General features: G+C 48.7%; 1 protein-coding gene across 5 annotated transcripts in view; it reads left to right on the forward strand.

Moving 5' to 3' along the window:
* MAP3K13 (mitogen-activated protein kinase kinase kinase 13) overlaps positions 1 to 23,849 on the forward strand; it is a 78,323-nt gene that overhangs the window by 35,855 nt on the left and 18,619 nt on the right. For 4 of the 5 annotated variants that reach the window (XM_071566094.1, XM_071566090.1, XM_071566092.1 and 1 more), the window contains 3 exons: positions 16,125 to 16,669; positions 21,534 to 21,717; positions 22,540 to 22,731. In XM_071566094.1, the coding sequence (XP_071422195.1) occupies positions 16,198 to 16,669; positions 21,534 to 21,717; positions 22,540 to 22,731 (848 nt within the window). In that variant the 5' untranslated portion in view covers positions 16,125 to 16,197. Of the gene's footprint in view, positions 1 to 3,038; positions 3,172 to 16,124; positions 16,670 to 21,533; positions 21,718 to 22,539; positions 22,732 to 23,849 lie in introns of those variants that run through there. The other variant, XM_071566093.1, reaches the window with a different exon arrangement.

The following is a 23,849-nucleotide window of genomic DNA, read 5'->3' on the forward strand; positions in this document are numbered from 1 at the left end:
AACAGCCCTAGTGCTGGATAATTATGAAATTAACCTTTGAGTCACCCCCATCTCTCCCGTAGTTTTCTACTGGAGTCAGTGAACAAGCTACAAGGAGTGTTAAGGATTTGCTTGGGTTTTGTGCTCCCCTGTGCCTGTTACTGGGCACCACTGGAGGCAGGACAGACACTGGCATTGCTGGGCCACTGGTCTGACCCAGCACAGCCATCCCTCCCTGTCACAGGTGGGCTTAGGATTTCTGCCCAAGATCATCATCCAGCTCCCGAGGCCTATAAATAACAAACATGCTATTTTTGAATATTGGCACAATATTGGTATTCTCAGTCTTCTGCAATTTTAGTCATTCGCCAACTTATTCAAATTGAAGGTCACAGGATTGGAGAACTTGTTAAATGGTTATTTTAGGACTGGGCTCAAATCAACATGATGTGCCAACCAGAAATGTTACGCCTAGCAGATGCTGCGTAGCATTCCTATTAGTTATTAATTGGCTTGGAAATACTTAATTATCCTGTCTTTTCCAAGTATGGCGAGCAGATAATTTTTTAAATACTTCTGGCTTTGCTGTTTGCAGCCACTGCCACTGGTTACCAGGTGGTCTAGTTACTTGTTGCCCACAGATCCTTTCAGAAGTCCTGTCTGCTTTTCTCTGGTACTTACGTGGTCCCTTCTGGACTTTGGATTTTTATTCTCTTATACCCTTATTGTACTTGGTACATTTTTTTTCTGCTTTCACATTAATACTGAACTAAACTTATGCATAGACTTGTGTTTGAGCATCTTCCCAGAGTCCCCTGCTTTTGCCAGTGTTTTTGTCCCAGTGAGAAGAAGGGAAATTATTTCTCTTTCTAATCTTGATCAGCTCAGTTAGTCCCCAGTGGTGCACCAGAAGAGCTGTGTGATGTGTGCTGTGAAAGCACCAAACTGGTTGCAACCCCACACAGTTGTGTGGCAGCCATCACTTTGGGGCAATGGCTGTTTTTCTATTTCATAATGAGTTAAGGCAGTTATCTTGCTTAGATTCAGGGCCTTTGTGCTTGCAGATTTTAATCTGAGCTCTTGAGACACAGATGAGGTTGAGTGTTGGGTGCTGAACCAAACCACACAGAGAGGAACACCTGAAACTTCATGTGCAAGCTGTTTTCTTCTCCTGGAGTCTTCCTGGTATTTTGTTCTCACTAATTTTCCCTATGGGGTGGTTTTCTTTTATTTTTTTTTCTTCCCCCCATGTCAGTGCAATTAACCCTTGGAAACTTCTGAAAATTATTTTCCTTTCTATTTTTATTCTGACTTTTCTCATTGTATAGAGATCTTTTTCTTCTACTTCTTGCATGTGCTACTGTCCTTCCCCTTCTAGTTCCTGACTTTATCCCTTTTTGCTGTAGGGTAAGGGAGTAAATTAACATTTTTGGGTGTGTTGTGTAAATGCCAGGGCAGTCTGGGAGCTGTTTGTGCCCCGTGGGGGTGTTGGCTGAGAGCTGAGCTCTGCAAGGGGAGGGAGGGCAAGGCAGGAGTCCAGGCAGGTGTACCTGGGGTTGGAAATGGTGCTGCCCAGGGATCCCTCTGGAGAAGGGACCTCTCCCTCCACTCCTCCCCTCCTGGTCCCCCTTGGGCACAGCTGCTCTCAGGCTGCTGCTGTTGTATTTTCAGTGGAGAAATCTGGTGCTTTGGTGACTTTTAGGTCTTAAATAAGAGAGTTAACTTTTAACTTGTGCTTTCTTTGATCTTGTAAGTCAGAAATTTGCATTCCTTTTCATTTTCTCTTGCCAGCTCAACTCAGAACCCACAGACCAAAGCCCAGGCCCTTCTCCCTCCCCAGGAGCTGTCCCAGTGGTGCTGGCTCACATGAGACCAAGGAACACAAAATCCTGAATTTCTCAACCCAGATCTGTGTCGTTGTCACATTCAGTCCTGGTTTATTTTGGGATGTTACCCATTCTCCATAGGGAAAGGGGGGATTCTCTCAGACATTCTTTTAAAATGTGCCCCATCAGAGTAGATTTTGGAACACCCTGTTTTAGTGTAACTGCTCCCTACTTGCTAGGAAAAGATGTGGTGAAAATATGGAAATCCTGTGTCTTACTAATTTGGAGGTTGCAAATTGTTCAGAAGGAGTTTTAAAGACCAAGTGGATGAATTCTGGTCCACCCTGAGACAGTGTTATTGCAGAGCTTGCACAGCCCAGGTCATCCTTCAGCCTTGACCTTCATCCCTGGTCATGCTCATCCCTCCCCTCCTTCCCTCAGAGGTGCAGAAAGAAGGCAGAACTTCTGCTCTTCCGGATCCAAGTCCATCACAGCTGCTCTTGTGGGTGTTCCCCAGGACTCTGCCACCCAGCTGGGTGTTCTTGTGTGTGTTCCAGTGGCTTGGGGTTGGAGCTGGAAGGGGAAGGCGGCTGGGCTGGGCTGGGCTGGGCTGGGCTGGGCTGGGCTGGGTGGGTGCTGTGTCCACCATCCCTGCCCCAGGTGTGCAACTCTGCCCTCTCCAACCTTTGTTCCTGGATGTTCCTGACATTGTGAGCTCCTCTGCCCACTGGTGGGAATGTTTGACTGGAGCTGAATGCAGGATTTTGTCAGTGCTCCTATTTTTATTTTGCGGGTGCTTTTGCATCACTAATCAAACACAAGCCTCCTATTGTTCTCCCTGCTGCTTCCTCCCAGTACATGCTTATATTTGGTTATTTTAATAATAATACCCAGGGTTTGTAATCCTGCAAGAAGCCAGGGAGATGATAAACTCCTTTTCTGATTCCTGACTCCATTAGATTCATACACCAGATGGCTGTTATTTGACACGCTGCTGTTCTCCAGGAGGGCACAGACTCCAGGGGTGTCGAGGATGTCCTCGCCCGGCCCTCCCCCTGCCCTGATGCCATTTCTGGGGGGCTCGGGCTGTTGGGTGCCTGGCTGGGGCTGGGATTGGCTGTGCCCCTGTCCCCTCTGCCCAGCCCCAGTGGGAGCTGCCGAGGCTCCGACCATCCCGATTTCCATCCATTCATGAATCCGTGACGTCAGCACGCTCTGTGCTTCTTTGCAGCAGGCTGCAGGATTGTGGGGGTGGAATTTCCTTTTATTTTGCAACACTTCCTTCTTTTTTTTTTCCTTTTTTTTTTTTGCCTTCCATCTTTTTAAAACAAGAAAATGGAGCATCACATAGGGAACCTTCATCCCTGTGAGTATTGGAGGAAAATGTGTGTTTTTGTGAGGTGTGTGGGTCGGTGTGTGTTCCATGGTCAGCGTTCCCCTTTCGCCATTTATTTGGGGAGGACAGATGGATGTTGCATTTGTGATGTGAGAGGGCTGAGGAGATGATGCTGGGAGAGGGCAGAGGAAATGTGAAGCCTGGATTTATCCATGGCTGCATCTCAGCCTGTGAGTGGCCTGGCCTCTGCCTGTGGCTGTGATAGACATTTTTCACTTGCAATTTTGCACGTTATCTTCTCGTGCCCCCCTTTTAAAGGGGAAGGGAATGGCAGTGCAGGAGGGATATAAATGGAATATACAGGCAATGACATAAGAATTACAAGAGATAGTGTAAAGGGGCAGAATTGCATTTTTTGCCTTTTAGGCAATTGTATTTTTTTTTCCTGGTGGGCTAATAAAGCAATTCTTCTGTTGAGCTTGAGTGATAAATAATTTAATTTTATTTTTGAGATGAAGGAGATGTGCTTTCTTTCAATGAGCTGGGTAGGAATCCGTTCCTGTATTACTGCAAATAGCAGTTTGAGCTGTCTCTGTTGTGCTGAACACATGATTTTCACCCCTCATTTTCCTAATAAATGAGAGAGCTGGGAGCACCTTTGCAGTTAACCATACTGCTCACTGGGGCAAGATTTGTCATATTCCTGCTCACCTGAATGGGGCATGATGTCATGTTTTCTCCCAATGAAAAGAGGAGCTGCTCTTTATTTTTGTTTTGGGGGGGTGGTTTAAGTACTGCAATAGCTTAATCATATGTCTCCCTGAAGTCAAAGAAAAAGGGGGTATTTTAAGTAGATCTGGAGAAAGATGACATCAGGCCCATGTGTTTGGATATCCTGATTTTAGCAATAGGCAACCTGTTCAGTGGAAGAAGCTGAGGGAATGTATTTTGATCAGTAATTCTGAGGGAGAAAACACTGGAAATGAGAGAGGTCCAGTCGGTCTGACAGGGATGTGTCTGTGTGTAGCCACTGACATCTTGGGATACCCTGAAATGTGGAGGGCAGAGTTGGGATGGGCTGAAAAGTTTTTTGTCACTCTCCTTTTTGTTGTGTCCCCAAATGTGTGCAGGTTTTGTTTCTAGAGAGAGGCAGCCCTTTGAACCTCTGGCTGTGACAGCCTTCCACTGAGAAACACAAATAAATCCCGATTTTCGTGTACTGGGGGTTTTGTTTGTTTGTTTTGCTTTAACACCAGTTTTGTTTCCTGTCTTTGGGGCCTCCAGTGTGAGTCTTTGATCCAGAATGGTCCTGTCATTCAGATTTGTCTTTGTCCCCTGCTGCCTGATAGTTAAATTTATAGCTGGCATTCGTTTTGACCCCTGTGCCTGGAATTACCAAGTAACTTCTAGCACAGAATATATGGTAGGAACTCCACTGCTCCTCACTCTTCCTGAACTTGTGTTTAATCGTGTTTGGGGGTATTTTTGGTTGCATTTTTAACCTCTCTCTTTTGTCTGCCATTGTAAAGAATTGGTAAGTGTTTTATCTCCAGTGGATCAGAAAACTGAGCAATGATTTATTTGAAAATCTCTTCCTAGGTAAGCCCTTTCACAATTAGTAGTTATTTAAACACGGGGCTGCTCTAAGCAGTGGCAGGATTAGAAATGTTTTACAGTATTTCCTGGTTTGTTAGGACTTTTTTGAGAGCAGATGTGAGTGATGATGCTGGAGTTGTTCCTGCCTGGTACCTGTTCCAGGCTGTCTGCAGTCCAGATGTGGGGGGTGGGTTCAGAGTGGGGCTTCTCAAAATGGCAGAGTTTAAAGTAAAGCTTTTTGTATAAAATTAAGAGACCTAAAATTAAGATTTTTGTATAAAATTAAGGTCCCTGGGGCAGGGCAGGCAGGGGAAGGGGCACTGAGCCTTTTAGCCCAGCTCTCATCCGTGGCCCCGTGTTTGGAGAGAAGCAGCAGCAGGTTTGCTGCTTGTGCAACTTCCATGAGTTCTCAGCCACTACTGAATCCAAATGAGTCAACTGAGGCAAATGTTACCTCGGAAGCTCTCAGAGTTTGGCACTTCCCCAAGCCCTGTCCAGCTTATGGGACTTTGGGTTTTATCCCTTCGTGCAGGGGCTTAGGCTTTGGTAGCCTCCTGTTCAGTGACATTGCAGCAGATCACTCTCATTTCCTGGGGAGGGGGTGGATGTTTCTCCTGAAGCTCAGAGTCCTCGGGGTGGGAGGGAGGGCAGGGTGGCAGCTGCAGTGCTGGGGTGGGCTGGAGCAGCAGCTCTGGAGGGACTGACTCCCACCCCTATAAATACTCAACGTGTGTCTTGACCTCTGTCCTCTTTCCCTGCTTACAACTTCAGCTGAGAATTTGGTGGTTGGAGAGGGTTCAAAGGCTTCAGAAAGAGTTGGGTGCAGCCCAGGGAGAAGAGCAGATTGTCTGTAAAGTTCATGTCCATACCCCTCTGGTGAGGCTGTGCTTGTTGGTGCTGCTTCCTCTGGAGCAACAGGGAGAGGTGCTGTGAGGGAAGGCAGGAGAAGGTCCTGGGGTGGGTGAGAGGGTGGACTTTTTCCAGCCAAGTGGGCTGGAGGATTGGAGGTCTCTATGGACACTGTGTTTGTTCCTGGCATGCTTGTCCTTTCCTGTCCCTGACCTGGCACTCTGTTACCTTCAGGAAGGCACCAAGGTCAGCAGAGCTGCTGTACAGCTGTGGCTTTGCTGCTGGCACACAGAATCCAGCACACCCCTCAGATGGGGGTGAGCAGCTGCAGCCCACCCTACTGGGATGCACCAAGGGCTGCTCCCCACGGGGTGTTGGGTGCCAGGAGTCCTGCCAGGCCTCTGGAATCCCCTGGGATCTCTGCTGCAGGGCAGTGCTGTGTGTGAGCCCTGGTGGCAGGGCCAGCACAGCCGTGGTGGCCCCAGCCAGGCTCAGCCCCTGGGCTGTGTCCCTGCTCCAGAGGCTCCCGAGCAGGGCACTGTGCCTGCCACTCTGCAGGGCAAGAATCCTCTTTGCTGTGCATGCTGCTTGCTAAATACAACTCAGTGCTGCTCATCTGGCATCTGCCAGCTGCATTTCCAGGTCCTTCCCCTTCCCACCAGCCGCTGGCACAGGGGATGTGGGGCAGCACCCCCGGAATTGCTGCACTGCCATGAGAGCTGTTCAGCTGGTTAGTGCTGGGCAGGAAGCACAGGAACTGTTAGTGCTGAGAAGTTTGTGTGAGTAGCTTTTACATGTCAGATGTGCTGTGCAAATATTGAATAATTCATGCCTACTATGAAAATAAAAACAAACGTGGGAGTGAGTGGATTTACCTGAGCCTGGTCTGACGCCTCACGTGAGTTAAAGTGAGGCTGTGATTCATTCACTGCATTCCTGAAAACAGCACTGTGATATTGATCTTCCTCCTCAAAGATCTCTCAGACATTAATTAATTTTAACGCTCGTCCTTGGAGGAAAATATGATGTTTCAGTGCTGTAAGTGGGGGAAATTCCAAGATATTGTTCCTTGGTAGGACTGGAACATTTAATGGTTTCATGTGGCAAGGCCAGTGAGGCTGTAAGGCCTCTATGAACTCAACTTGGAGATTCTCTGGGTGTTTGTTGGTGTGAAATATTTGAATTTGATTCCTTAAATCTGTCGTTATTTAGCCACTATCCTTCAGTTTTTCAGTGACTATCCTTCAGTTTTTTAGTGATATAAAGAGGGTGATATAATGAGGTAAAAGTGCAGAATTGGGAAGGGTGAAGAGGAGCAGAACCTGAAGCCTGTGACTGGATCCTGCTATGAAAACAGCTGGAAAGATGAAAGAGAAGAGTGTAACTTAAGGTCATTTCTAAATTTTGATCTGAGACAGATTCCAGTAGTAATTCAGTTGTGTAAAAGGCTAATCAGGCTTTGCTGTCTTTATAGCAGGTCAATGTTTGACAGTACATTGATGGGGGGATCAGTGCCCAGGGGATGTGAGAGCACTGGGTGGAGCTGCTGGTGTTCCACATGTGCGTGGGGCTCGTGGTGTGTGGCAGCAAAATGAGGCACAGCAAACAGCAAATGAGGGATGGAAAGTTCAGCTGAATTTCATGGACTGAACAGTGTGGGCCTTGGTTGTTCCTCTGCTCCCCAGAGGCAGGGGGCTGAGGGCTCCCCTTCCCTCCCAACCCAGGGGTCTCTGCCCAGAGCTGAGGGTTCCCCTTGTCTCCAAACCCAGGGGTCTCTGCTCAGAGCTGAGGGTTCCCCTTCTCTCCAAACCCAGGGGTCTCTGCCCAGAGCTGAGGGTTCCCCTTGTCTCCAAACCCAGGGGTCTCTGCTCAGAGCTGAGGGCTCCCCTTCCCTCCCAACCCAGGGGTCTCTGCTCAGAGCTGAGGGCTCCCCTTCCCTCCAAACCCAGGGGTCTCTGCTCCGAGCTGAGGGTTCTTCTCTCCAAACCCAGGGGTCTCTGCTCTGAGCTGAGGGTTCTTCTCTCCAAACCCAGGGGTCTCTGCTCAGAGCTGAGGGTTCCCCTTCCCTCCAAACCCAGGGGTCTCTGCTCCGAGCTGAGGGTTCTTCTCTCCAAACCCAGGGGTCTCTGCTCTGAGCTGAGGGCTCCCCTTCCCTCCAAACCCAGGGGTCTCTGCTCAGAGCTGAGGGTTCCCCTTCCCTTCAAACCCAGGGGCCTCTGCCCAGAGCTGAGGGCTCCCCTTCCCTCCAAACTCAGGGGTCTCTGCTCAGAGCTGAGGGCTCCCCTTCCCTCCCAACCCAGGGGTCTCTGCTCAGAGCTGAGGGTTCCCCTTCCCTCCAAACCCAGGGGTCTCTGCCCAGAGCTGAGGGTTCCCCTTCCCTTCAAACCTGGGGGTCTCTGCTCAGAGCTGAGGGTTCCCCTTATCTCCAAACCCAGGGGTCTCTGCTCAGAGCTGAGGGTTTCCCTTGTCTCCAAACCCAGGGGTCTCTGCTCAGAGCTGAGGGTTCTCCTCTCCAAACCCAGGGGTCTCTGCTCAGAGCTGAGGGTTCTCCTTCCCTCCCAACCCATGGGGCTCTGCCCAGAGCTGAGGGCTCCCCTTCCCTCCAAACTCAGGGGTCTCTGCTCAGAGCTGAGGGCTCCCCTTCCCTCCAAACCCAGGGGTCTCTGCTCAGAGCTGAGGGCTCCCCTTCCCTCCAAACTCAGGGGTCTCTGCTCAGAGCTGAGGGCTCCCCTTCCCTCCCAACCCATGGGGCTCTGCCCAGAGCTGCTCTCCCCCAGGAATGTGCATTCCCCAAATCCTGCAGTGAGTCTGAGTGTCATTATGCAACATCACTTATTTCCTATGGCATCAGATTATGCAATTTCTGAGCAGAAGAATGCAAAGCCCTGGAAGAACACAGTAGCATTTTAACAGATCCAAAAATACCTTCTGCAGGACAGAGGAAGCGTTTCAGTGTGTAGTGCTGGAAATACACTGTTACATAAGGTGCTCATGGCCTGCTGTGCTGGGCAGGTGGAGCAGGACGTGCTCTCCCTGCCACTGGAGAGCTCTCCCTGTGCTCCAGGAGGGGGGCTGGGCTCTTTGGCTGCCTCCTTCACTATCCGGAGGTTTTAGTGCTGCCTCTTTCATTTCTTATGCCAAAAGCAAAAAAAAAAAAAAAGTGGATGCTTGATTTCTCTTTCCAAAGCAAGCACTGCTTCTTCACCACCCAAAAATTTGTGACTTTATGTTGAAGGAGTTCCCAAAGAAATACCTGCCTGGTGCTTGGTGGAGGTTGAAATCCCTTCCCATGCTGAGAGCCAGGGCAGATGCACACATTGCATGTGGGGATAAGAGACACTACAGTTCTTTTAAGGTGAAGTCTGCCTTGGAAATCTATTAAATTTCTTTGTAGGAGTCAAGAGCATGTCAGGAAAGGGGATCTGGTTGGCACAATCTGTTGGGATTTTGGCAGGAATACTTACCAGAGACTTTTAAATATACTGAACAGCTATGAAATAGCCCATCTCTCAAGCAAATATTTGACTAAAATGTATGAAATGAGGGGATAAAATAGCATTGTTGAAACATTTTTCTCTGCTTTAGACATTTCACTGCTCATGCTCTTTCCACCTTTTCTTCCCTTATCCAGGTAATTTAGGAATATTCTGGAGCAAGAGCATTTAAAAAGGTGACTCAAGGAAGGTGTTCAGGGCAATACCCACATAGCCCAACTGCAGGGAGCACTGGAAGGCTCTGGTGAACGTGGGTGATAAAATGTCAGTTCAATTCAGTGTTGATGAAATACAATTTAGTGTTAATGCCCAGTACATGGGAACCAGGCCCTGACCCAGCTGCTACTGCCCAAGAATGAGATTTTAAGGTTGCAAGAGCCCCATGGAAGTCAGCTCAGCATCCTGAACCAGGCCGAGGCATCAGATGGAGTCAGAGGAGGAGTTAGGAAAGCAACAAAGAACCAAAGGAATCACTGTGCCTTGGTGCATTCCTGTGGCATTCTGTGCTCACTGGGAATCCTGGCTATGGTCTGACTTCCTCAGTTTACATTCGGAGCTGCCCAGAGAAGCTGTGGCTGTCCCATCCCTGGGAGTGCCCAAGGCCAGGCTGGATGGGGCTTGGAGCAACCTGGGACAGTGGAAGGTGTCCCTGCCCATGGCAGGGGGTGGCACTGGATGTTCTTCAGTGTTCCTTCCAGCCCAAACCATTCTGGGATTCCATGATTCCATAATTTTAAGGTGGTATAGGAGAAATGGGAAACAGGAGGTCAAAGGGAGCAGGTTTCATACAGTGAGTGAGAAGGTTGGGTGGAAACTGTTATGCCTGAGAAAAGCTGTTGGAGGATGGGAGTGTTCATAAAGTCACAGCTGGAATTAAGGAGATAAATGGGTTCAGGTGTCACTGAGGCAGTGACAAACTGGCTGTTTGAAGGAGGGAATTAGAGATGCCAAGGGAAGAGCAGCTGGTGGCACCTTTTGCAGCACACAGTTAAACCACAGGGCTCCCTGCACTGGCACAGGGGTGGCCAAAGCTCTGGTTAAAGAAATTCTGTGATGCATTTGCATGGGAGAAAACCTTTGTGGGCTGTGGCACCGACCCCACACTGTGTGCCCTGAGCAGGGGCTGGTGGCACCGCTCTGGTGAGCTTGGCTGCCTGCACAGCCTTCCCCTGGCTCCTGGGGGCTGGAAATGGGGTTGGATGGACTTCCTGCTGGGCTGGGATGGTTTCTGCCTGTGCTGCAGCCCAGGTGCCATTTATTTCTCCTCTGCCAAGCTCAGTTGGGATGTGCAAGGTGCCAAGCAAACCTCCAGCTGGCTCTGTGCACTGAGCCTGAACTCAGCCATCACGGGCATTTCTTGGCTGGCACACCAGGCTATTTTTGTCACTGTCAGAAAGGGTTCAGACCACAGAGCTGGACAGGGTTCTTTTTCTTGCTGATACAGCCACAGACAAAAGTGTAGCACAACTGTAAAATCCCTTTTGCCAAAAAGGATGCCTCCCTCTTTCGGGGTGGCCTTTGTGCAATATATTCAGACTGACCTAAATCAGCATGAGGTCAGTCTTGTGTTGTGAGAAGAGGGACACAGCTCCTCAGCAACACAGTTACAGGTCTGTGGGCTCATGTTCTTCATGCCCATGGCGAGGTTAAAATGTTCTGTTAACATTTCAGGATGATGATGGTGAGAGTTGTGAGCCCCACATTGCTCAGGCAATGATTGTGGTGTCTGCAAAAGGTCTTTTGTTGAGGTGGCATCCAAATATTTATGGAGAAAGGAATTAAAAGGGTGTATTCAGTTAGGATGTTGCAGGAGGTGCAGAAGAAGTGCAGTGCTTATCTGACAACCTGAAATAACAGGGTAAAGCATGAAAAAGGCAGTGTTACAAGACCTCATTTTCTCAGATAAAGCTGCTGTTTATTGTAACTCAGGGCACATGCAGAAATGTGCTCAGAGCTGTTGCAGTGACAGAAAATCTCAGCTGTGTCAGATGAAGAATTTACCCTGTTTTATCAGAAATTGATTGTTTTGGCAGTGTCATAATTGTAATATTTAAAAATAAGGCTGGGTTGTGGCTGAGCATTCCTGTGGGTGTGAGATGGGAAGAAACCTGTTTCCTTGAAGGAGCAGTGTCTGGAGGAAGAGAAGAGATTGATGGCTCAAAAGCACCCAAGCTTTTACCTTGGGCTGCTTCACAGTTCCCTTAAAGGTTTGCCTGTAGTGTGGGCTGGGCTACACTGAGTTAATGTGGGCAAAGCTTCATAATGTAACCTGTTTTTTAAAACCTAACAAAAAGATAATGTAACTTATAATGTAATTAATTAATGTAAAAACATAACTTTAAAAATATCCAACTCCTCTGAAAACAGCAAGATTGCCTTTTGGTGATGTGTAACTTGTTCTGTATTAATAAATCTGCATTTCCTTTTTGTTTTCAAAAGAACCATGCAAAACACAGGCATGTATTCCAAGCACTGTGAGAAGTGTGGCAAAAGAGGAATGCCTGATCCACTCAGACAGCATTTTCCTCACCAGGAGATGAGAAAAAGTTCATTGGAATCCTGTGTAGTAAAATCAGGTGATTCAAACCCCAGAGGCCAGAAGTGACAGCCAGAGCTCTGGGATTTGCCAGCTCAGGAGCTCTGTGTGTTCCTGTGCTGGTGTTGTACAGAGATGGGAGGACTGTGCATCAGCCTGTTGTAAAAATTCCCTGTGGAGATGGAGAGAGAATCACCAAGGGCAGGAGAAGCCAACTGGGAGATGTGTAACAGCATGACTGTGCTTTATAAGCACACCTTTTGTGCTTTTTGTTAGATTTTATATCACTTTACAGCAGTGTCCCAAGCCTCTGGTGGAGGTGACACACATGTAAGTGCCAGTCCTGTTATCAGTGAGGAAATGTGTGGTTCCATTGTTGTATCCACTGCAGCCAGAAGGGAATCGAGAACCAGGAAAAAGCAAGAACTCCAGGGCTTGGGTGTAACACAGGAATCTCTGTCCTTGGTAGTTGCATGGCCCAGCCAGTTTGTTCCTGCCAGCTGCCCCTTTATAGCCTTCAAACTTGGATCAGGCAGTTGCTGTTACTCCCTTTGGATATTGGAAGTGCAAGCAGAGAATGTGCTTCACTGGGCAGTGTGGAAACAGTGCTCCAGGGAAACTAGGGCAGTGTTGCTGAGCTTTGGGCTGGTGGGAGGCTGAGGGGTGGGCACTCTGTGCTTACACCACCGTGCCAGCACAGTGACCTTCTGTCTCTGTGCTGTGTCTGGAGTGGTGACTTGTCACTCACTTTCTAGCACAGCTCCTTAAAGGAGAAACCTCAGTTATGGTCCATGTATGTGGTTAACTCAGCTGTGCCTGCAAACCTGGCCATTGCCTTGACACCCTTATAAATACTGGGCTTGTGAAGGCAGCCACGTGCTTTGGTGGCTCTGGATGAGTCCTGGGCCACTTTCTGGGTGGCTGTTTCCAAGGACAGACACAGTATGAGGCCAGGTGAGAGCTGATTCAGCTGCTCAGTGATTCAGGGAAACTCTCCCTCTCAGATAGTTTTAAACTGCATTTTGGGCTGCTTGACATGTTGAGGTGCAGCCTCACTCTTTCTAGAACAGATGCGTTTTCTGCTTGTTTTGCCTGGAGAAAGTACTTTGCCTGGAGCTGGAGTCATTTACAAGAAGTTGTGATGGTACAAAATTACACTGAGCCTCGAGTCTCCTTCCTCGTGTGAGATAAATTTGTTAGTGCAGTGTGCATGAACTCATCAAAACAGTTCAAATCAGAGGGCCTGCCTTGAAGTCTGGGTGTGCAGCAGCACTTGGTGGAATCAGAGTCTCTTAAATATGCACAGTCCTCCCACACACGGCGCTTGCAGCTTTTGGCTGGGAGGCTGCGCAGCAGGAGCGTGGCTGAGAGAGGCAGCACAGCCCTGGGCTCTGCCCTGCCCTGCAAAGGTGAAGGAGGCACATGCAGGTCATAAACACAGAATCTTAGAGTGGTGTGGCTTGGAAGAGTCTTTAACATAGTCATCGTGTTCCAATCCCCCTGCCATGGGCAGGGACACCTCCCACCAGCCCAGGTTGCTCCAAGCCTTATCCAACCTGGCCCTGGACACTCCCAGGGCTGGGGCAGCCACAGCTTCACTGGGCAACCTGTGCCAGGGCCTCACCTCCCTTATTGTGGTAAAGAGTTTCTTCCTAATACCTACTCTAAACCTGCCTTCCTTCAGCTTAAGGCCATCCTCCCTTATTACTACATCCCCTTCTAAAAACATGGCCAACAGTCTGGATATAATGAAACTTCAAACATTCATGAAAACATTTTTCTTTGCCTTGAATGAAACTAAGATTTCTTTTGTTGTGAAGAGTCCAACATGAAAAATCTCAGCCTTTTGGTACTCTGACCAAGATTAGAGGAGGCATGATGATAAACCTTGAAAAATGCTCTTTCTCCCTTCTGTGAAGAGATGGTGATGCTGAAGACAACCTAATTTATTTGGTTAAATCAAATTTTGCCAAGGCAAGATGTTGCATGTTGCAGAATTTACTGTAATAGAAGAAAATTTTAAAAATTCATTTCTGCAGCAATTGGGCACTGATGTGTCATGGCAGAAACTGCCTTCTGCCCCTCCCAGGGTTTCTGGACCACTTGACCTCAAGTTGGCTTGATGTGAAGTTGTTTTAAAGGAAGTGCTGCTGTCTCATGCTCTCCAAACACTGAGTTTGCTACCCCTCTGAAAATCAGGCTGTTATGTAAGGGCCTAGATAAGGCTGTAGCATGCCAGTTTGAAACCATTCTGTAACCTTTGCCTGCCTCCTCTCCCCATCCAGGGATGTAAGGGGGCAGGGCTTACAGGCTTGTTTTATTTGAAATATCTTGGTGTTGGAGAGGGCAGTTTGATCTGGGAGAACAGACTTGATGTCCCTGAGTCTGGAGGTTTGTTCTTGGCTTGGCTGCCATGTCTGAGCTGTGTTGTGCAAAATTGTTCTCTCCCTGTTAAACCTGAATTCCAGAGTCAGAAAACTGCACAGAAAGGTACAAGCAAAAGCTTAGGCTGTACCAGTGTACTCTGAGAGTCACGTAGCAGCAAAATGATTTTATCCTCCAAGTCTGATTGAATCCTTAATGCACTTCCCATGGTTGAAGTTTGAGATACTTTGGGACACTGTTACTTCAAGTTCTGGTCTTTGCTTTTGTATTTCTTGCAGGAAAACCTGACATGTTTTATTTACATTGCTTAATATTTTGTGTAAAAAAAGCAGGTTCCTCTGTAGGAACATGGATCACGTTTTGCTTTTGTTTAAAGAATCACTTGTCTCTCTCAGACTTGGAAATGAGCAGGGCCAGTGGCCATGAGCACTGAGTTGGGCCTGACTTGGTGTTTTTCTGAAATTCTATTCAGGCCTGGAACTTTTTCTACTCAGCACCAAATCTGTGCTGATAGAACAACTACTGCTGGTAGTAATTGTGCTACTGAGGTCCCACTACAGCCTCCCATGCTGAGGAGTCACTTGTTGTGATGCTGGTCAGTGGTAGGTCAGGAATAACCAACTCTGCAGCTTCCAGGATGAGTCCAGTTCAGCTCCAGTACTGTCTGGGCTGTGCTGTAACTTTGGCTGTTTTGCTTGTTGTAAAGAACAAAGTTTACAACCTAAATAACGTCCTTCTGATAAAGCTTTTATGCAAAATCTGTGTGATCAGGAAGAAGTTCAGGAGTGTAATCCAGATTCCTGGCTGTTCCCATTTGCTGCTTCCTCTGCTGGAAAGGGACTGAAGCCCAGGGCTTGAGCTTGTCATCCTTCAGGTTGAAGGTCTTATCTCTCCTCTCTGCAATGACCTCATCTCGAGGAGCTCAGGTCTGAGCTGTTCCCTTTTTCCATTGGCTGTGTCCTACCTGGCCACCTTTTTCTTCTTTTCAGTAGCTGTTTGCAGAGCCTGGGACTTTGCACCCATTGTAACTGATCTTACTTTTTAACAAAATACTTTGTTAATGCCATTTATTTTTCCCCCTCCCAGCCTCTTAGGGAATTTAAAACTGGACTTTGTTCCGTGTTAGGGGATGAATAAACTTAATTACTTGGCACAAAGTTAGAGCCTCTTGTTTCAGAAGGGGTTCAATCCCTGTATGGGCCATTCACTTAAGGGCTGAACTTGATCCTTGTGGGTCCAACTCAGAATATTCTGTGGAGTGACTCTCCCACAAAAGTGTGTTGGCAGCGGGCAGCTCTGGCTGTGGACCTGGCTCTGTGGGAAGGTGGCAACAGAAGGGGCTGTAGAAGAAGAGTCTCTGACTGGAGCACGTACCAAGAATTGGGGGTCTCCCTTAAAAGGAACCCCAGCTCTGAATTCATGTGCACCCTCCCAGGAGCTCCTGCTGGGGAAAAGCAGAGAGCAGTGGGAGGAGATGCTCTTGTGGGAGGAGATCAGCAAGGAGGGTCTGCTGTGAAGCTCTCCAAGTCTTACTCGTGTGTGAAGGTGACGTGTATGTGCTTAGAGAATTGAACAGTATCTTTGCCACACTGAGCCTGAAAGGATTAAACTAAAGGTTCAGGGTGGTCATAACTTGGTGGGGCTCAGAGGGAGCAGCTACAAACCATCCCTTGGTGGACTCAGGCACCTGCACCACTGGAGTCTGTTTCTCTAAGGCCCTGTCTCAAGGGTTGGCAGAGGAATTCTGAGCTTGTGGGCTGTGCCAGAGCAGAAACAGTGGCTGGGTTCAAACCACACCTGAGCTGGGAAACCCCTTGGGCAGCTTCACTCTGATAAATGCTGTAGTAACTCTTCTGGGAAGAGTCTTTTGACCTTTAGGCTCTTGTTTTAAACTTGTGGTGTGTGTTTACCAGGCAATTCCTGCAGTAGGTTACCGAGAGTACTGCTTGAGTGGAGTTTCTGTTGGAATTATTTATTTGTTTCTTTTAGGGCAGTAATTATTTACCAAGTATCAGCAGTTGTCTGGAAAGTCTAGTTAATTATCAGCTCGCCGCAGTGGAAGCGCACGTAGTGAAAATACTTAAATAAAAACGTGAAAGTTGTTCTTTTTCCTCTCCTTTCAGGTACTGGGTCCACGTGTCGCCTCTGAGTTGTGTTGCCCGAATTCCCTAAGCCCCAGCGCAGCCCATCTCCTTGATGCACACTCACAGCATCATGGCCAGCACTCAGGAGCGCCTGGGCCCGTCTCCCTCCCCGCCGAGCTCGCTGGGCCAAGCGCTGTGCGAGGAGCAGGACTCGGGCGGGGGCCGCGCTGAGCTGCCCCCGGAGCCGCCGGAGGAGCGGGGCTCGCTGCCGGCCGAGCTGCTGGAGCCCGTGGGCAGCCCGGGCACGGCCGTGCTCACCAGCATCAGCGAGGACTCCCGCGAGCACTTCGAGAACAGCGTGCTGCAGCTGCGGGAGCAGGACGAGCCCGACCCCGCGGGGCCGCAGGGGCTGCGCGGAGCGGGGGACGGCGACGGCCACGGCGCGGCCGACGAGGTCAAGGTGCAGTTCAACAGGTCTGGCGGCGGCAGCGGAGGGTTCCTCGAGGGGCTCTTCGGCTGCCTGAGGCCCGTGTGGAACATCATCGGCAAGGCGTACTCCACGGACTACAAACTGCAGCAGCAAGGTGAGGAGGGGCCCCCCTTTGGGCAGCGGGGCGAGGGGAGGGGTCCAACCCGCTGCCCACGGGACCGTCAGTCCCCGGCACGGGTCTGCAGAGCTCAGCCCTGCCCGCAGAGCCAACAGCCCGCGGCTGTGCCAAAAGCAGCTTGGGATGGAGTCAGAACCGACTGTCTGGGCTGTTGTGGCAATGGCTGAACTCGAACCCAGTGTGGGGAGTAGAAGGAATTGTGTTGAAGTGGTTGGTACAATCCCTGTGTTGATTTCTGAGGTTTTTTCGTGTCAGGTGGAAAACACTGACATGGGCATTTCCACCTTGGAATCTGTATGTGAAGGCTGTCTCCAGGTGACCACCAAATAGCAAGGGGGTTGCTTCTCTTTCAAGAAGACTTTTATGTCTTTTTACTCAGGAGTAATTTTCCTCTTTAAAATACCATTCAGTACTTATCTTTCCATAAAGGTGTTCTTTAATGTTTATACCGTTTTCATTTAGATGTGTAAGTGTAAATGTCTAAGTGTATGTGGGTATAAATATATATAAAATACGTAGTTTGGAAATAAGTGATGGCCCAGTTGATTGCATATCTCTCTGTGATATGACATTTATATCATATATATAGATATATGTCTCTTTAGGTGCTACTGAAAGCTAAAGGGCAGATCTGCTGTTGGTGTCTGATTTCTCCCCTAGAACAGGGGGAGGGGGTGGCAGATGGGAGAAGAACAAGCTGTCATTAGAATTAAGGAGCTGAAATGGTGCAGGCTTATGGAAAATGGGAACAGCCTGGCCACCACAGGACCGTGGGACAGGAGTCTCCTGTGACCATCACTCACTATTAATCAAATGGTTCTCTGGCACTGACAACTTATAAGATAGGTGGTCAGATTCCTGTCTGAATGGTTCATATCTAAACCCCAGAGGGATGGGGAACAACTCCTGATGTGAGGGAGCAGATTGGGTGAATTTGGCTTGGATTAAACCCACTTCTTCCTAGAGTCAGTCATTCCCAGCTCATACCTGAGCAGGAAATGCACCTCTGCATCCCAGGATGGGCTCCTGGTGCCTCCTGAGCAGCACCCTGTGTGCTCACCAAGGGTTTGCTTGGTTTGAAATCCTTTGGCACAACGGGTTCCAAGTTTTGTGTGCATGTTGTAAACTCAGTGTGTCACACGTGGTTCAGACTATAAATAATAAAAGTGACTGAAGGTTCCTTGGGGGATTAACACTACTGGGGTGATTGCACAGCATGTGGAGTCAGATCTGGACACTTTAGGGAGGGTCTGTCTGGCTGAGGAGCCTCCCTTGGGAGGGAAAAGGAGGTTCTGAGCAGCCAGCTGACATCCAGAGGAGGCCCTGGTTCTGTATGGCAGTCACTGATGTGAGAGATTGAGCACTAATGAAGGAGTGAGCAGTCAAGAGCAGGGCTGGGTTTGGAGGGTGCACACAGAGCTCCTTCTGTGCACAGAGGGGTCCTGCTGTTCCCTGTGTCCTGCAGACCCACAGTTCCAGGGACACTTTGCTGTTGGCATCAGGCCCTTCTGAAAGGGCAGCTTTGAACTGGCTACAGATGTGCTAATGCTGAGCATTAATTGGGGTCTGCTGTGTGTGGCCTGTGTGGTTTAGCTGCATCTTCAGTGTGTTCACTGAAAGAAATGGGAGTGAGAAAAAGATATTTTTTTAGTTATTATTTTTCCCCTGAACTATTGTAATGACAGAAGGGCATTTCTGTTACCCAAGGATAAACCTTTTCAAACTGTTTCTGTGCTAAAATTTGAGGATTTTGTCAGGATATTCATGTTCTGTTTCCAGATGATCTCATTCTTGCTTCTTGCCACCACAAAATCATCTTGGTGTGTGTTTCATCAGCTACATACAAGCCAGCACTTCAGTAACTGATGTATGTGATTATTTTTATTTTTGCTGTCTTTTATCAAGAGCACAGAGAATGCAGAGTTTGTGTTTGGACAAGTCCTGTGTGTTTGGAGGAGAGGCTGAGGAAATCTCTCTGGCTCTCTCAGCAGCAGGAGAGGTTTGTGGTGACCTTTCCTTCCCCTGGGAGCTGCTTTACAGCTTTGGGCTGGTGCCACAGAGCTTGCAGATGATATTTTTTCTCTTATTCATGAGACAATTGCTTTAAGCCTCATCCAGGAACAATCCTTTGTGTTGGGCTAATCAACAGCTGGGGTAGGAGTCTGGTTTGGATCTGCAGCCATGTGGCCTTCCAGTACCTAAGGGGGGGTTTAAAAAAGAGGGAGAGGGACTTTTTACACAGGCAGGTAAGTGATAGGGCAGGGGGGAATGGTTTTAACTAAAAGAGGAGAGATTTAGATTAGGTGTTAGAAAGAAAATATTCCCTGTGAGGGTGGGCAGGCCCTGGCACAGGGTACCCAGAGCAGCTGTGGCTGCCCCATCCCTGGGAGTGTCCAAGGCCAGGTTGGACAGGGCTTGGAGCAACCTGGGCTGGTGGGAGGTGACCCTGCCCATGGCAGGGGATGGAACTGGATGGGGTTTAAAGTTCATCCAATTCAAACCAGTCTGTGTTGCCTGCAGATGCTTTCTGGCACTTTCTGGTGCTCTCCAGAATCCTTGCCCACCTGATTTGGGTCCCCTGCAGGCCCAGACTGCAGGACATGGTGGTGTTGTGGTGGGGCTGCAACCAGTAAAATACCAGCAGGTTTCATGCCCTTGGCAGATGTCTGATCCTTGAGCCCACACTGCCTATGAAGGTCTGGTTTGGGACTGGGTAAATGAGGGAACAGATAAGAACAACTTTTATGTGATTCCTTGTTATTTTCCTTTTAAAAAACACTCCTTGAGTGTCTTTCCCAACATCCAAGATGGTCATCCAGAGGAGTGGGTTTCCATGCTCCCTTTGGGGACCCACACTGGGCAGGGCTTGGTGAGCAGTGCCCACACTGTGTGGTGAGGAGCCTTCCCTGCAGGGAGGGTTTGATTTTCTATTGCTTGTGCCAGCTGCTTGTCTGAGCTTTAAGTATTTGACCCATAAGGACCCATAACCCCCTCCTGACTCTTTTTCCAGTTGTTTCCCCTGATTTCTAAAGGCTGTTGGTGAGTGCTTTCAGGGAGACACACTCAGGTCTTTCATTTGCATCTGCCAGTTATTTAATAGGGATTGCTGAGAGTCCAACACTTTAGACTTGTTTGTGTTTCCCACAGACTCGTTCGACTTGCAAGCCTTTTCCTTTGGATTCAGCATCTGTCTCCAGGAGTTGCTTTCACAAGTTACCTGTTGTTGTCATGAGGGTTTCTGTGTGTACCTGCAGAGCAGGGTGCCCACCCAAGGGTGCTGGTGTTGGTGGGTTTCTGTAAACTAGAGATGCTTCTTGTCGCAGTGCCAGGGCTGGAGAGCAGCCAATGCTGGAAAAAACTTCCTCCAGATGGATTGGCTCTGTGGCTCAGGCTGCTCCTGCACTTCTTCCCCCATGGGAAACAGATTCCCATCATCTACTCAAATGGTTCTTAATCACCTCAGAAAAGCAGGTTCTTGCGTAATTCCTGCTGCTGTTACACTGTAATTTATTTAGGGGAACTTTCTTTAGGCCCAGAAGAGTCTCACTGTTGCATTCTGTGTTACAGATGGTTTGGCTCTTCATTCCCTCTTGATATTCCCAAAGTTATGGCTGCCCCATCCCTGGAAGTGTCCAAGGCCAGGCTGGACAGGGCTTGGAGCAACCTGGGATAGTGGAAGGTGTCCCTGCCCATGGCAGGGGGTGGGACTGGATGGGCTTTATGGTCCCTTCAACCCAAACCATTCCATGATTCTGTGAAAGAAACAGCTATTTCAGCACAACAGAATAGTTTCAGTGCTGCCCATATTACAGTGCTGTTCACCAATACACACAAAAATTGCCTGTGTTTGCCCCCTCCTTTCAGGAGTGATGCATTTGGGAATTAAATAGAAATACGGATCCTCTCTATTTATGAATGCCCTCATTTTATTTCTTTTCTCTGTTTAAAGTCTTTTAGTGTCTCGATGTCTAGAGAATTAAATCCCTCTAAACTTAAACTTACTCTCTAAACTTACCCATTTGTTGAGTTACAATAAATAAATAATTGCCTTTTTGTCTCGCTGCTTGTGAGATTTAAGGTAATTTCAGGGTGGCTCACAGAGACCAAGGGTTTTATTCTGATGGTTACGGCTCTCCTGAGGCAACAGTTCCTCTCAACAACTCCAGCATTATCCCCACAAATGTGTGCAGGTACCAAAGAGGAGGAATTTTTTAGGATTGTTTTGCCTGTTTGACATTGATATGCACAATATTGGTGTGAGAAAGAGCCTTTTCTCTGGTGGTTAATGCGCTTTCTGTTGAGTTACCTGGTGGCTTCTGTCCTGTATTTTACAACCTGCCACCTCTGACCCTCCCTTTTATTTCTTATTTTCGCCCAATTTGGGTGCAGGGAAACCCTCTTTTTTTTTTTTATGTCAGCTGTGAATGTTAAGTGTTTCTTCTCATGGAGGCTTTTCTATGGAGTCATCTGATTTGTAAGAGCTCCTGTCCTCCTTCAGTGTTGGGGTAGAGGATCTCCTCCCTAAATTGCCAGTCCAGGGTCCCTCATGTGTTCCATTCCTCCCTGCCAGGTCCCAGTGGCTCACCCAAGTGTCAGCAGGGTGGTGAGCTCTGAAAAAGCAGCAAGAAGGATGGGAATGAGCAGGCTGGAGGTGACTGGGGCGGGCGAAAGGGGTTCTGGGGCTGAGCACATGCTGTGTGTGCCTCAGCTGTGCCTGTCTGGGGAGAGGACCCACCTACTACCTCTAGAAAGGTCCAGCTGAGGTGTAGGAGATGGCAGGTGCAGGGAACACTTTCAGAGTCTTCATGTTTGAGGTTATTCCTGTTTTTGCCTGTGTCAGACACGTGGGAGGTGCCGTTCGAGGAGATCTCGGAGCTGCAGTGGCTGGGCAGTGGAGCACAGGGAGCCGTATTCCTGGGGAAATTCCGGGCTGAGGAGGTGGCCATCAAGAAAGTGAGGGATCAGAACGAAACGGACATCAAGCACTTGAGGAAGCTCAAACATCCCAACATCATTGCGTTCAAGTAGGTTGTGGGAATTGTTAGAAATGTGCCTTTGTCCAGGAAGGGCCTTTCGTTCAGGTCCTCTGGGCAGGTCACCCTCCCTGTGTGTCTGTGCTGGTTTTAAGGTGAACCAGCAGGAGAAATGAACCCACCACAAAAGGGATTATAAGTCAGAGTTACAATTTAATAAAAAATATTACAATAAATACAATGACACAAAGAGAAACTGCTTTTAACCCCCAAGCCCAGCAGTGTAACCCACCCCCTGGGGCACAAACACAGGGGGGTTTGGTGGCCCCTGTGCTGAGCCCCACATGGTTCCCTCGAGTCCAAAGGAAAAGGAAGGGACAAACCTGTTGGTGCAGATGATGGCACAGTCTGGGCCAGAGTGGTGGTCTCCTACTGTTGAGGTTCTGGTCTTCCTCTAGGTCCAATGAGTGGTTCCCTAAGTCCCCAAACCCCAAAATTCTCTCCCCTCAGGCCCCCAGTGCCTCCCCCAGGGCAGGGAGTTCCACACTGGGGGATCTGACTCTGGCAGTCAGGGGGAATTTTGGAATCGTTGCTGGCCCCTGAGCAGAGCTGAGCCCTCAGGTGGGTGTGGAGGTGCCAAGGAGTCCCTGCAGGGCAGTTCTCCCAGCTCCTCTGCCAGGCTTCTTTCCCAGCCAGCTCCCAGCCTGAGGGCTCAGCTGTGCCCTGGGCAGCTGCTGCCAATGGGCCATTGGGAACAGTTGCTGGGCAATGGCCCAGAGGGTTTAGAATTCACAGCTTTGGTCACACCACACAGGGATAAACTGGTCCCACCTGCTGAACTGGGATAGTGTCCTCACTGTGTTCTCTTTGCAGGGGGGTTTGCACCCAGGCCCCGTGCTACTGCATCATCATGGAATACTGTGCCCACGGACAGCTCTACGAGGTCCTGCGTGCCGGGCGCAAGGTCACCCCGCGCCTGCTGGTGGACTGGTCCACGGGCATTGCCAGTGGCATGAACTACCTGCACCTGCACAAAATCATCCATCGAGACCTCAAGTCACCAAAGTGAGTCTCAGCTGCTTAGATATCATCCATTTGGGTTCCTCATGTCACCAAAGTGAGTCTCAGCTGCTTAAATATCATCCATTTGGGTTCCTCAAGTCACCAAAGTGAGTCTCAGCTGCTTAGATATCACCCATTTGGGTTCCTCAAGTCACCAAAGTGAGTCTCAGCTGCTTAAATATCACCCATTTGGGTTCCTCAAGTCACCAGTCTCAGCTGCTTAACCATCCCCCATTGGGTTCCTCAGGTCACCAAAGTGAATTTCAGTGGCTTAAACATCCCCTAGTTTGGGTTCCTCAAGTCACCAGTCTCAGCAGCTTCAACCTCTCCCCCCATTTGGGCTCCTCATGTCACCAAAATGAGTTTCAGCTGCTTAAACCTCACTCGGTTTGGGTTCCTCAAGTCACCAACTCAGCAGCTAAACCCCCAGTTTTGGTGTTCTGTTTTTTTCTTGAGGAAGAGTTTATGGTTTGGTCAAAAAGGCTCTACTATTTTTTCCCCACATTGTCTCGAAACTAATGAGAATGAAACTGCTGAAACTCGTGGGCACTGCCCTCCTGTGCTCAACAGGACTGCAAGTGTTACCAGTACCTGACCTGATAAATAGCAGTCAGGAAATATTTGATGATTTCAGGGTGTCCAGTCCTTTATCAAAGTGGGATATTCTGTTGCCATCTGCTTTTTATTTCTCCTTCTTATTCTCTTGTTATTTTCCTGGTTTTCTGAAATGTGTCTCTCCTATTTCTCTGTTGCTTTCTGACTCCAATGTTCTGGCTGCTTATATTCTGATTCCCTAGATGTTCATCACTTCTTTAGCCTGTGACAGTGCGTTAAGATAATGCTTTTAGGTGGTTTACATCACAGTTTAAGGTACAGACTTGCCTCTGAATTCTCAGTTACTTGTTAATTTGCAGTTTTATGGAGATTGATTTTTGACTTGCAGCATTCAGAAATGCATTTGAGGCACAACACACAACCACCTCAAGGAGAGTGAGAGCTTTTATCAGTGCAGTGTGTAATCTTTTCTCCTGTACTGCAGTTCTGAGCAGCGTGGCCTCATCAAGTGGTCGTGTTGATAAGAAGGGATTTACTCCCAGTGGCTGTTGTGCTACAAGAGAAAC

This window comes from Pithys albifrons, chromosome 11 (assembly GCF_047495875.1).
Source record: "Pithys albifrons albifrons isolate INPA30051 chromosome 11, PitAlb_v1, whole genome shotgun sequence".
Lineage (NCBI taxonomy): Eukaryota > Metazoa > Chordata > Aves > Passeriformes > Thamnophilidae > Pithys > Pithys albifrons.